Below are 14,182 nucleotides of genomic sequence, written 5' to 3'. Positions count from 1 at the left end.
GATGTCCTTTTCATTATAGGAGACTGGAATGCAAAAGTAGGAAATCAAGAAACACCTGGAGTAACAGGCAAATTTGGCCTTGGAATATGGAATGAAGCAGGGCAAAGACTAATAGAGTTTTGCCAAGAAAATGCACTGGTCATAACAAACACCCTCTTCCAACAACACAAGAGAAGACTCTATACATGGACGTCACCAGATGGTCAACATCGAAATCAGACTGATCATATTCCTTGCAGCCAAAGAGGGAGAAGCTCTATACAGTCAGCAAAAACAAGCCACAGGAGCTGACTGTGGCTCAGATCATGAACTCCTTATTGCCAAATTCAGACTTAAATTGAAGAAAGAAGGGAAAACCACTAGACCATTCAGGTATGACCTAAATCAAATCCCTTATGATTATACAGTGGAAGTGAGAAATAGATTTAAGGGCCTAGATCTGATAGAGTACCTGATGAACTATGGACTGAGGTTCGTGACATTGTACAGGAGACAGGGATCAAGACCGTCCCCATGGAAAAGAAATGCAAAAAAGCAAAATGGCTGTCTGGGAAGACCTTACAAATAGCTGTGAAAAGAAGAGAAGCAAAAAGCTAAGGAGAAAAGGAACGATATAAGCATCTGAATGCAGAGTTTCAAAGAATAGCAAGAAGAGATAAGAAAGCCTTCTTCGGCAATCAATGCAAAGAAATAGAGGAAAACAACAGAATGGGAAAGACTAGAGATTTCTTCAAGAAAATTAGAGATACCAAGGGAACATTTCATGCAAAGATGGGCTCGATAAAGGACAGAAATGGTATGGACCTAACAGAAGCAGAAGATATTAAGAAAAGATGGCAAGAATACACAGAAGAACTGTACAAAAAAGATCTTCAAGACCCAGATAATCACGATGGTGTGATCACTCACCTAGAGCCAGACATTCTGGAATGTGAAGTCAAGTGGGCCTTAGGAAGCATCACTATGAACAAAGCTAGTGGAGATGATGGAATTCCAGTTGAGCTATTCCAGATCCTGAAAGATGATGCTGTGAAAGTGCTGCACTCAATATGCCAGCAAATTTGGAAAACTCAGCAGTGGCCACAGAACTGGAAAAGGTCAGTTTTCATTCCAATCCCAAAGAAAGGCAATGCCAAAAAAATGCTCAAACTACTGCACAATTGCACTCATCTCACACGCTAGTAAAGTAATGCTTGAAATTCTCCAAGCCAGGCTTCGGCAATATGTGAACCGTGAACTTCCTGATGTTCAAGCTGGTTTTAGAAAAGGCAGAGGAACCAGAGATCAAATTGCGAACATCTGCTGGATCATGGAAAAAGCAAGAGAGTTCCAGAAAAACATCTATTTCTGCTTTATTGACTATGCCAAAGCCTTTGACTGTGTGGATCACAATAAACTGTGGAAAATTCTGAAAGAGATGGGAATACCAGACCACCTGATCTGCCTCTTGAGAAACCTATATGCAGGTCAGGAAGCAACAGTTAGAACTGGACATGGAACAACAGACTGGTTCCAAATAGGAAAAGGAGTACGTCAAGACTGTATTTTGTCACCCTGCTTATTTAACTTACATGCAGAGTATATCATGAGAAACGCTGGACTGGAAGAAACACAAGCTGGAATCAAGATTGCTGGGAGAAATCTCAATAACCTCAGATATGCAGATGACACCACCCTTATGGCAGAAAGTGAAAAGGAACTCAAAAGCCTCTTGATGAAAGTGAAAGTGGAGAGTGAAAAAGTTGGCTTAAAGCTCAACATCCGGTCCCATCACTTCATGGGAAATAGATGGGGAAACAGTGGAAATAGTGTCAGACTTTATTTTTTGGGTTCCAAAATCACTGCAGATGGTGACTGCAGCCATGAAATTAAAAGACGCTTACTCCTTGGAAGAAAAGTTATGACGAACCTAGAGAGCATATTCAAAAGCAGAGACATTACTTTGCCAACAAAGGTTCGTCTAGTCAAGGCAATGGTTTTTCCTGTGGTCATGTATGGATGTGAGAGTTGGACTGTGAAGAAAGCTGAGCGCCGAAGAATTGATGCATTTGAACTGTGGTGTTGGAGAAGACTCTTGAGAGTCTCTTGGACTGCAAGGAGATCCAACCAGTCCAATCTGAAGGAGATCAGCCCTGGGATTTCTTTGGAAGGAATGATGCTAAAGCTGAAACTCCAGTACTTTGGCCACCTTGTGCGAAGAGTTGACTCATTGGAAAAGCCTCTGATGCTGGGGGGATTGGGGGCCAGAGGAGAAGGGGACGACAGAGGATGAGATGGCTGGATGGCATCACTGACTCGATGGACATGAGTCTAGGTGAACTCCGGGAGTTGGTGATGGACAGGGAGGCCTGGCGTGCTGTGATTCATGGGATCGCAAAGAGTCGGACACAACTGAGCGACTGAACTGAACTGAACTGAATACCTTATAAATATAAGAGAAATATCTACATATACATGTAGATAACACATACTGTACACTAGACATTAAATGTTCATTACCTGAACTCTCTGGCAGGGCAAGGAGGAAGAAGTTGTATCACATATTAAAAAGTAACTGGAATTTTCAACTCTCCTTCCACTCCTCACCCTTTATCACCAGGATGCAACAGCAGGCCTGGCACATGGGCATTTACTGAGTAACAGGGATCTCACAACATCATGAGGGAATTCATCCCTTCCCTGAGCGCTGACAAGTCTTCAACCAACAAGATTCTTAATCCTCCTCAAAATGGCTCAAATCATACAATGAATAACTTATGAAAGAAGCTCAATCTAAGGTGGTAGGAAGGCAGCAGACTATTAAAGTGTTTACTGCGAGACATACACAGAGTAAATATGATTTGGGGGTATTCATATGACACAAAAAGTGGTTGCATGTTACTCTACAAAGGCTCACTTAAACTTGTTGGAAAGCTTGGTGTTCACAGGATAAGCTTTACATACGTGACAGTTTGATATTTGTGCTTAAGAAACCGGTTGAACTCAGCCTTAGAGAGTGCAGGGGGAGAAAAGGTATCAAATAACTCAGCAGAAGAGTAAAATAATCTGTAAGGTTGAAATATGGGCTAGAAAGTCTGTAAGGCACACTGACATTAGAGGACCCCAAAAAGATGAATAATGGTGAGCTGGCCTCATTGAATCACATCTGTTAGATTACTGCTCTGTGGCTGAAAGGAAATTGTCCCCCGAGTCTTTGATCTGTGTGCTTCCTGGGTCACTGAACACATCAGCTTTATCTATGGCTTATTACATCATAAGCCAGCTTTTCTCTATGGCTGAAGCCTCAAAATAATAGGGCAGATGCCTAAAGGATTCAATTAATTCAACAACAGAAAGCATTTATTAAAAGAGCGAAAGTTTTCAGTGTGGGTGTAGGTTTGAATTCCTTAGACAGTAGACTAAGAGGAGAAGGAGGGCCAGCATGAGGGTCCTGCCTTCCACCCTGCTTCTAACCCCAAGGTGAAGCTGGGCGAGCTGCAAATCCTGCCTCTGATCTTTGCATCTCCTGTGCCCTCTGCCTGGAACATTCCTCAAATATCAATATGGCTAACTTCACTTCCTTCAAGTCTTTGCCCATGTGTTACCTTCTCTGTGAGACCTTTCCTGGCCCTCACATCTAAACCTTCCATAGACCCTCTACTCATTTCTTCTCTCCCTTTCCCCCTTATTACTTATCACTGCTTACTACACGTGCTACTTATTTGCTTTGTTTCTTGTCTGTCTTCCCTCCTCCCACCAAGGTATAGACTCCACAGAGGCAAAGGCTGTTCTTTTTTGTTCATTGATATGTGCCCCAATGTCTACAGCACACTGGCTGCACCTCCATAAAAATCTGTCGAGTGTGCAAATGAATCCTGCATAAGCCCCAAGACAACTAGCATTTCAGTATCCCTGAATGCTAAGTTAAAAATCTTTATCTGTTGCAATAATTCAGATATAACTTATAAATCTAACCACATTCTGTTAACTCCAACTTGAGGTTAAGAACCTCCTCTAAGGTAATTATTGGTTTCATACCAACTATGCACAGTACATCCACTTTTGTAGAAATCTGATCACTCGGTTTAGATCAGGCAATTTACATTCCACACTCAGATAAGGCATCTGAGCCCTCTGCTGACAACTAAACTAGAAATTGACTGATTGCAGGATAATGCTTTGGCTTTCTAAATACAGTACTGCCTCTTCTCAGAGGAGCTCAAAAATAGAGAAAACAGATCTGAAAAGGATGAGTAAAAATCTTATCTCTTTCTGCTAGAATGTTGGTTTCTGCATATATTTTCTCTCCTAAAGTCTAACAAAGAGACACCTGTAAAATGTTATAGGTAAGGTGCTCTTCACATTCACTTTGGCCCAAATCAAAGAATCCAAGTGAAAGGTCATGTCTATCTTTATGGACTCATGTTCTAAACTGTCTACCTATATGGATGCCTAGACATCAACCAAGAGATTATGAAGCTTGAGAGGAACCCAGATGGATAGTTTCACAAGTGAAGTAATTGATTTGCTTCCATAACACCTTAGCTAATTCTCTTTTGTAATTATAGATATTTAACTTAGAAAGTTAGAAGGCTCACTGACATTAGAAGAAATTTTATACTATTGGGTGGATTTAGAAACGAGAATAATGGGTTTCCTCAGAGCAATAAGTACTATTGTAATAGTAGCTAAATTTCCACCACTCTTTTTCACGAAAAACTACATTCCCTAAACACATAACTTGGCCAAGACTGTTCCTTCCTTGGGACTTCCCTGGTAGTCCAGTGGCTAAGACTCAGTGCTCCCAACACAGGAAGCTTGGGTTTGATCACTGGTCAGGGAACTAGATTCCACATGCCGCACCTAAGAGTTCACATTCCACAATGAAAATGGAAGATCCCAAGAGTCATAACAAAGACCCAGTGTAGTCAAATAAATAAATAAAAATAAACACTCTGTTTATTGCTTCCAAACTGTGGACTACTCTGAGGCTGGCAACCAAGAGAACAAGTGGAGACAAGAGGCAAAGAATACATTTGAATCAGTTCTAATGAGGTGGATGAAACTGGAGCCTATTATACAGAGTGAAGTAAGCCAGAAGGAAAAACACCAATACAGTATACTAACGCATATATATGGAATTTAGAAAGAGGGTAACAATAACCCTGTGTACAAGACAGCAAAATAGACACTGATGTATAGAACAGTCTTATGGACTCTGTGGGAGAGGGTGAGGGTGGGAAGATTTGGGAGAATGGCATTGAAACATGTAAAATATCATGTATGAAACGAGATGCCAGTCCAGGTTCGATGCACGATACTGGATGCTTGGGGCTAGAGCACTGGGACGACCCAGAGGGATGGTATGGGGAGGGAGGAGGGAGGAGGGTTCAGGATGGGGAACACATGTATATCTGTGGTGGATTCATTTTGATATTTGGCAAAACTAATACAATTATGTAAAGTTTAAAAATAAAAAAAAATTCAGCATTGAAAAAAAAATGTTGGATTCTGTTTGCTAGAATTTTATTAAAGATTTTTACGTCTATGTTCAAAAAAAAAAAAAGAGGCAAAGATACTGAAATTCAGAGACAAAAATCTAGTCTATAAAATAAAGCTTAGAAAAAGAACTAGATTACCTATAATCACAAGTAATTACCAAAATGGCAAGTAGCTATAAGAGCAAAAGCAAAGAAACTAAAATATTAACTGTATTTTCACTTATGTAAATCTATTTAGATTAATTTTCTGTAACCATAGCCTTATTCATGGTATTTAATTGAGCTAATAAAAACTATTAAAAAGCAATAGATTAATACAGATGGTAATTTTTCCTTTTCATTTCAAGGCTGAATCTTGTCCATGTCATCCCTTCTAAAATGCATTAACACCAAGAAAGAACTATCTACTGAGACTTCAGTTGTCATTAAGCTCTTGCCCTCTTCGAAAATAATACCAGCTCTCTTTAATACCTATAGGAAGCCACTGCCATTATTATTATCTCGAAGAAAGAAGACTGTTTTTAATGATGTAATAATTGAATTCAGGGCAATACTGTAAATTAGAAGATTTTGTGTAATATTTTCTTTTTTAGGAGGTAGGATAATAGTTCTGACATCTAGAGAAATACTACTTTTCTATAGAAATGAAATTGTAAACTCTACAACAAATTAACATGAGCAGGTGCTACTCTCAGATCATCACATGATCCTGGAAATCATGTGAGCTATAGAAGGTGGAGGTGGTCAAGAAGGGATGGGGGATAGGGAGGTCTGTAAGCCTTACATTTCTTCCAGGTTTGCATTTCCACTGGGGTACCTGGCTAAACGGTGCTGCTCTGTTTAAAAACAGAGCTCCTTGTTCTAGGACAGAAGTCTGAAGCCACATGCAGGTGACAAACTGCTCTTTGCCATTTTGTCTAACATGTGGCAAATTAAAGTTTTAGCCAAGAGTCTCATTGTCTGGAAGAACTTGGAGATCTTCTGGTCCAAGCTGCATTGTCTCAGGGAGGGGACGAGCATTCTAGAGAAGCAGATCCTTTTGCAGCTGGGTTCTGTGAGCCAGCTTTGAATGGCAGCATGGTGGGGCTGCTAGCGGGAGGCAGGGAGACAATGCTAAAGCCAGTTTATTTCACCAGACAGTGACATTTCCAACTGCAATTTGAGTTTTGACCAAGTTGGAATAGAAGGGAATTGGTCCCTGGAGAGAGGGTCAAATGGATTAATCACTAAGACTCCTTCCAACTCTAAGACACAACGATCCTTGACTCAGTCACTTTGAGTTTTGACCAAGTTGGAATAGAAGAGTTTTGACCAAGTTGGAATAGAAGGGAATTGGTCCCTGGAGAGAGGGTCAAATGGATTAATCACTAAGACTCCTTCCAACTCTAAGACACAACGATCCTTGACTCAGTCACCCAGTAAACATTTGGGAGTCCTGTGTGCCAGCACACAATGTAATTCAATACATATACTTTCTACACTACAGCCACCATATTTGTGAATATTCCAGCACAGCAGCAGTTTTTACTATAGCACATGGAGGGTAAAAATTATGGCCAAGCCTGTAACTTACATAATGGAGCTTGAACTTGCACTCATCTTCAATTTCATCTGCGCTGTCTTCATCAGAAACTTCTCCTTCTTCGGCATCATCTCCAAGGTGGTAAGGCAGCTTCTTGCCCTGAAATGAAACACAACACCCAATTTAAAAATGAAAATTCAGGGACTTTCCTGGTGGTCCTATGGTTCAGAATCTGCCTGCTATTCACAGGTTCAATTCCCGGTCTGGGAAGATCCCACATGCTTCAGGGCAGCTACCGAGCCCTCACACCTAGAGCCCGTGCTCTGCAACACCACAAGCCACCATGATAAGAAGCCCACAGACCGCAGTGAAGAGTAGTCCCCACTCACCACAACTAGAGAAAGCAACAAAGATCCAGTGCAGCCATAAATAAATTTTTAAAAAATGAAAATTCAGCAAGATAGGGGTATGAGGATTAGAGGTACAAAATACTATGTATAAAATAAGCTACAAGGACATACTGTAAAGCACAGGGAAATAGTCATTATTTTATAGTAACTTTAAATTGAGTCCAATCTATAAAAATATTGAATCACTATGTTATACACTTGAAGCTAGTATAATATAAATTAACTGTACTTCAGTTAAAAAATAAAATACAAAACAAAAATGAAAATTCACAATAGCCAAAAAGTGGAAATAACCCAGTGTCTGCTAACAGATGAAAGGATAAACAAAATGTGGTATACATACATTGAAATATTACTCAGCTTTTAAAAAGTGAGGAAATTCTGACTCTTGCTACAACATGGAAGAACCCTGAGGATATTAGGCTAAAGGAATTAAGCCAGTCACAACAGAGTATTATATGATTCCACTTATATAAGGTACCCAGAGTAGCCAAATTTATAGAAATAAGAAGTAAAACAGTGGTCTCCTGAAGCTGGGAGGATGGGGAGCATAGTTTAATGACTATGGAGTTTCAGTTTGCAAGGAAAGAGCTTTCTGTACAAGGCAATGTGAAAGTATTTAACACTACTGAACTGTATACTTAAGACGGTATAAAGACGGTTAAGATGGTAGGTAAGTCTTATGCTGTATTTTAACACAGTTAAAAATAATTTTTAAAAATTGAAAAATGAAAATAAAATGTGTTATTCCTTACTTCAGACTGACTTGAAGGCAGATTGCTTGAATTAGGGACAAAACAAAAGGGGAAGAGACTTCAAAGAAAAGGCATTTTTCTTACTTCCAAAGGAAGCTGAGCACCAAAGAATTGATGCTTTTGAACTGTGGTGCTGGGAAAGACTCTTGAGAGTCCCTTGGACAGCAAGGAGATCAAACCAGTCAATCTTAAAGGAAATCAACCCTGAATATTCACTGGAAGGACTAATGCTGAAGTTCTAATACTGTGGCCACCTGACTCACTGGAGAGGACCCTGAAGCTGGGAAAGATTGAGGGCAGGAGGAGAAAGGCACTACAGAGGATGGGATGGTTGGATGGCATCATCAACTCAATGGACATGAGTTTGAGCAAACTCCGGGAGACAGTGAAGGGCAGGGAAGCCTGGGGTGCTGCAGTCCATGGGGTCACAAAGAGGTGGATGCGACAGCAACTGAAAAACAACAATTAGGGGTACTTACTATATTAACAAATGCAAGTCAGACCAGGCTTCTGTTTGAGAATAATGACTTGCCATAATAGGCATCATGTCCTAAGGACATGTCTAAGGACATGTCCATCCCATGTCCTTAGAGCAGTTTGTTCTCCTGAGCAGATTCAAAGTGCCCTTCCCTCCTGCTGGTGATCCCCTCTGCACAGAGCAGGCCAGTTTTTATGACAGGACAGTGCAATGATATGCCTGCCCAGCTGGAGCGTACCCCTCACAACTAACATACTTCAGGAATCAGGGGCTTTTGGAAAACAAGGGGGAATTCCTATGGCAAAAGGGTACATGCTCATTATGATCTCAGTGATGTATAAAAACTGAAGGAAAATCTCTGGCAAGAAATATGGTCCATTATTAAGAGTACAAATCTCTGGGTAACAGCACTATGGATGATAGCTATTTTCTCCTTTTCTACATTTCCAGATTTATATTCAGAAAAAGAAAAAGTAAATAACCAGAAGGCATGGCCCAGCGGCCTGATAAGAGCTGCTAGGGCAGCTAACCATCTGTATCGGTAAAGAATCACACTTGCAAGCAGAAAGGAAAATTAATAGGAAACTGAATCCCTCCCCAAATCTTGGGGATTTGGGGAGACAGAATCAAGCTCTGTGGCTAAGTGGCCAAGGTCACAGTGGTAGGCAGCCTCTAAAATACCCCCAGTGGCTCCTACGTCTTGGTTTTCATGCCCTTCTAGAATTCCTTCTCCTTGACTGTGGGCTGGACCTACTGCTCCTTCTAATGAATGGAAGACAGCAAAAGCAAAATGTCTAATAACTTTAGTTCTATGAGGGGATTCCTAAACACATAATGACGGGGGAAATTCTTTAAACATAGAAGGATGTGCAAATGCTTGGCAGCCAAAATTAATAATACATTTCTAAATATCTTCCCAAACAACTAACCAGGCTGTCTTTTCTAAACTCAGGTTCCAGGGACTTCTAGTATTTCTGCTTTTCACACCATGGCTGGCCCACCTTCATCACTCTGGATCTTTCCCTCATCCACTTCTCCTACCTTCATGGGGCCAACAGCATAGTCAGATCTTCAGAGAACTCCTCCCTCCCAGTTTTCCTGTACCTTCCCTGATACCCAAGCACTTGGTCTCGGGTGCTTCGCATAGTGATAAATTCAAAGCTGGTTAAATCATTTGTGTAATGAAAACAAAATCTATATTAAGAATCCAAACTCAGGGTTTGAATGAATACTTATTTTCTTCAAATTACAAAAGGATGTATATAGGCTTAAAAAGTTGGTATTTAATTTGCCTTCATACCACTATGTAATACCATTCTTGTTTGTAAGTGCTATTTGCGAAGTGAAAACTACATTCTTTCCCATAAGAATACATATAACATAGATATATGAGTATATATATACATTTTTACTATGATTCTAATTTAGAATAGCAAAATATTGTTTTCACTTCTTCCTGTATATCTTTAATAACAAGGTAGCTTGGAATTAAGGTATTGATGTCTACATATTACTTTAAGTGTTATTGATAGAAGGTCCCTATAAAACAAGTTTTATATCTCTTCATTTTAGAGAGTATTGTAAAATAGCTAAGATAATATGCCTAGCAGTACCAGAAATAAGGTACTCAATTAGGTGGTGACCAGACAGATTCAGGGATATATGAACCCCCTTCATTTATTCACCACCAATTAATTTCTTCAGTCAACTTTGTTTTGAGCACAATGACAAACACCAAGATGGAGCTGTACAGAAGATATTTAAAACCTAGTGACCTCAATTCCCTCTCTTGAAATACCATCTTAGTCAATGCTTTTTCAGCTGTTTTTAATTGGAGGATGATTGCTTTACAATGCTACGTTGGTTTGTGACACACCACAAAGGAAATCAGCCACAAGTATACATATGTCCCCTCCCTCATGAACCTCCCTCCCCCACCACCCCATCCCACTCTTCTAGGTCATCACAGACCACAGGGTTGAGCTCTCTGTGTTACACATATGGTTTGTATAATGAGCTATCTATTTTACATATGGTAATGTAGATGTTTCAATGCAACTCTCTCAATTCATCCCCCTACTTCCCTGGCTGTGCCCACAAGTCTGTTCTCTATGTCTGTGTCTCTATTCCAGCCCTGCAAATATGTTCATCAGTACCATTTTTCTAGATTCCACATATATGTGTCAATATACAACATTTGTTTTTCTCTTTCTGACTCAACTTCCCTCCGGATAATAGACTCTAAGTTCACCCACCTCACTAGAGCTAATTCAAATTTGTTTCTTTTTATGGCTGAGTAATATTCCATTGTATATATGTACCATCACTTCTTTATCTGTTGATGGGCATTCTGACTGGTGTGAGGTGATACCAAATAAGCAAGAGCAATTCTGGAGTGTTGCACATGGTTCTGATACCACAAGAAAGAAAGGAAAATGTAACCACCATGAGCAGTCGTGACGGGCAGGCCTGGCAGCAGCACTAAGACTTCAAAGTCCTTTCACTTAAATGAGGCAGTGGGTGCAGGGTAAGGAAAGTTGCCATCTCAGAGTATTCACAAGGCATCCTTGTTTTCACTCCTTTTACTATCTCATTAAAAGACAGGAGGGCCATATTTTCTGCTAGCTTTTTTAATGTTCCTGGTCCTTGAAAGATATGTTTTCCAGGCAGATAGGAAGAAAAGCAATAGAACAGAACATTATTTCTTAATGCCTCTCATGAACAGTGCTACTCACAAGGAAAATTATAGAATAAACTAAGGTATTCTTGCTGGGATAATCCCATGGACAGAGGAGCTTGGTGGGCTAGAGTCCAAAGGGTCGCAAAGAGCTGGACACGACTAAGCAACTGAGCACACATGCAAGGTAGAATTTTCTGAACTTAACAGGGGTTTGTTATAAACAAAAAAATGACCTAAAAGTCCCCCTCTGACATACATACTATTTCATGCAGGAGTTGCACTCAAGAATTAGATTGATTTCTCCATAGTCTATGGAAATATTTCTAGAAACTGGAACCATAGCCATCTCTTAGCGTCTAGCAGCATGGCCCTAGGAGAGTGGTTAACAACTCTGTGATATCTCTACAGAAGTAAAATGCTTGGGCTAGATAAGGTTTCTTTCATCTGTAAGCCTGTGGAAAAATTACTAAGTTTGTTACTATTTTTGTTCAAAAGCAAACTTTCATTTACTTTTCAGGAGATACACACACACACACACACACACACACAGCTGGCCCTCCATATCTAAGGGTCAACGGAATCCACAGATGCAAAGGTCCAACTCTACCAGACCATTCATATGAGGGACTTGAGCATCACAGATTTTGAAATAATCCCCTATGGATACTGAGAGACTACTGTGTATATCTGTGTGTATGTGTGTGCACATATATGTGTGTGTTTATGTGTGCATATATGTGTGTGTGTGTATTGTGCATGCATGCATGCTAAGTCACTTCAGCCATGTCCAACTCTGTGCAATCTTATGGACTGTAGCCTGCCTGGCTTCTCTGTCCAAGGGATTCTCCAGGCAAGTATATTGGTATGTTTTAAATATATGGGAAGGCATGTGTATATAGTTATAATAATTAATGACTTGTCCATCTCCAAAGTAGTAAGCAGTCATTCAAATACTGCCTTTGGGATCAGAGATGCTAAAGGATCTTAGCATCTAAGCAATGCTAAAGATTGCTCAGATGCTAAAGGAACTTAGGAAAATCAGTTCCCCTGTTGTTGCTTCAAATGGGAGTTTTCTGCCCCCACAGATCTAGGAAGTCTCCTTAAAGTTTGGAGACGGTTACTACCAGCAAATTGACCACAGCTGTTTTGAAATACCCACAGCCCACATCACTGCCACTCTTTCCAATAAGTGTCTTAGGTCTTTTGGCTTTGATTCATCCTGGTGCCCATCAACCTTCAGACAGTTGGTGCCCAACAACCCAAAGCCGAGTTATATAGAAGGGAACTCAGTGAGTTTATATCAAATATTTCTTAGGTTCCACTGTCCAAATGGACTCATTTGGTATTTATTCTTCTGACTGCTCGGCTAAAGACATGAAAACATTTACAAGATTATAAAGGTGACACTGAGCTTTCTAATCCAACTTTCTAGCCCAGTTTTCACCACAAGAGTTTACTTTAGCAAGATTTCAGGAACACTGACCTTAACATCATTTCTTGCATTATATAATTGGAGCTTTTATTCAAAATGCTTTCACACATACACATGCCCAACGACATCTCTTTGATGGATTCAGCCTATAATTCTCATTTAACTGATAGAAAAACAGGTTTTGACCAATTTCAAAGATGAATACAACTTTTCCATTTGCTGTCCTCTCTTAACACCCCAATTCTAGTCTCGCTATGAAATTATACTGTCTGACTTTCCTAGGCCTCCACTGTGCTATTTGGTTTTTGTACACACCTTTTAAAGTAAAATATAACTCCATTTAAATATCAATATTCTACTGCTTTTCCTTAGGTTTTCAGTTTCAAAACAATACAACTATCCAAAATGTTTTTAGTCCAAATACACAAAATTAACTGGGGATTAAGTGAATCATATCAGCAATCTGAAATCTCAAGAAAGCTGTCTTCCGGCTATTCCTTGTATTAATAATATTCATTTCAGGTAGTAGGTTTCCTCTCTGAGAAGATCTGTTCATGAAATGTCATTCTATTTGCCTACTGCTCCTCCGCGCACACACGAATCCTATGGGGCGTTATGTCTATGCCTGTGCTCCACTTTGAAGCCAGCTCTTCTCACTTACATAACCCAGGCTGATCAACCATGAAGACTTTTTTTGACAGACAGTTATTGGAGCTTGAAATGGGAGAAAAGGATCTGAAAGAAATGCTTCTGGATATGGACAGAAGGAGCCTCTCCTCTCGTGTAAGGTTTGTCTCCTGTACACAGGCTTCTCTCCAGTATGAACCACCACTGACTAAAACATTCAACATTTGGCTCACAGTATTGATGTTCTTGCTTCATAAAAACAGCCCCAAAAATACATGTTCAGTCAGTAATCAGCTTTTTCTAAAGGTATGACTATAAATAAATTGGAACAAGGTGCATGCACAAGTCTAGACAAACCTTCACTCTTGACTCTATTATTGACTTTATTATTCTCTTGATAAACCCATTTTTAGTCTTTGAGAGAGGAAGGGCTTAGTAGGTAATGAGTGCTTTTTATTTCATTTCTGAGGTACTTACCTTCACTAGGATTTTGCCTTTCAAACTTTGAGGGCTTGGAAGCTGCTTGGTCTCTCCTGTGTCTATAGATGACAGGTCGAGTTTGTCTTGGAATATTCCTTTCAGGTACTGAGCAATTTTCCTTTGCTGCTGGATACTGCAGTGATTCTCAATGGACAGGATGACTGGAAACCTGAGAAAACAGCAGCACATTGTAAAGGCATCGACCACAGCAACTCACAGGGACTTTTGAAAATCATTCCGTGTTCACTATGTTCTTACAAGCCTGGTGACAGTATTTGTTAAAGAGGTGATGATTAAAATGCTTCTAAAATGAAAACA

General features: G+C 40.0%; 1 protein-coding gene across 4 annotated transcripts in view; it reads right to left on the bottom strand.

The window, feature by feature from the left end:
* Window positions 1-14,182, bottom strand: part of PLCH1 (phospholipase C eta 1) — a 251,435-nt gene that overhangs the window by 55,469 nt on the left and 181,784 nt on the right. For all 4 annotated transcript variants that reach the window (XM_070374381.1, XM_070374404.1, XM_070374389.1 and 1 more), the window contains exons 10-11: window positions 13,862-14,033; window positions 7,054-7,161 (exon numbers count right to left, since the gene is read on the bottom strand). In XM_070374381.1, coding sequence (XP_070230482.1) covers window positions 7,054-7,161; window positions 13,862-14,033 — 280 coding nt within the window. The remainder of the gene's footprint in view (window positions 1-7,053; window positions 7,162-13,861; window positions 14,034-14,182) is intronic.

Source organism: Bos mutus, chromosome 1 (genome assembly GCF_027580195.1).
Source record: "Bos mutus isolate GX-2022 chromosome 1, NWIPB_WYAK_1.1, whole genome shotgun sequence".
NCBI lineage: Eukaryota > Metazoa > Chordata > Mammalia > Artiodactyla > Bovidae > Bos > Bos mutus.
Note: the sequence above shows the minus strand (reverse complement) of the source record. Positions and strands in the feature narration are given on the sequence as shown.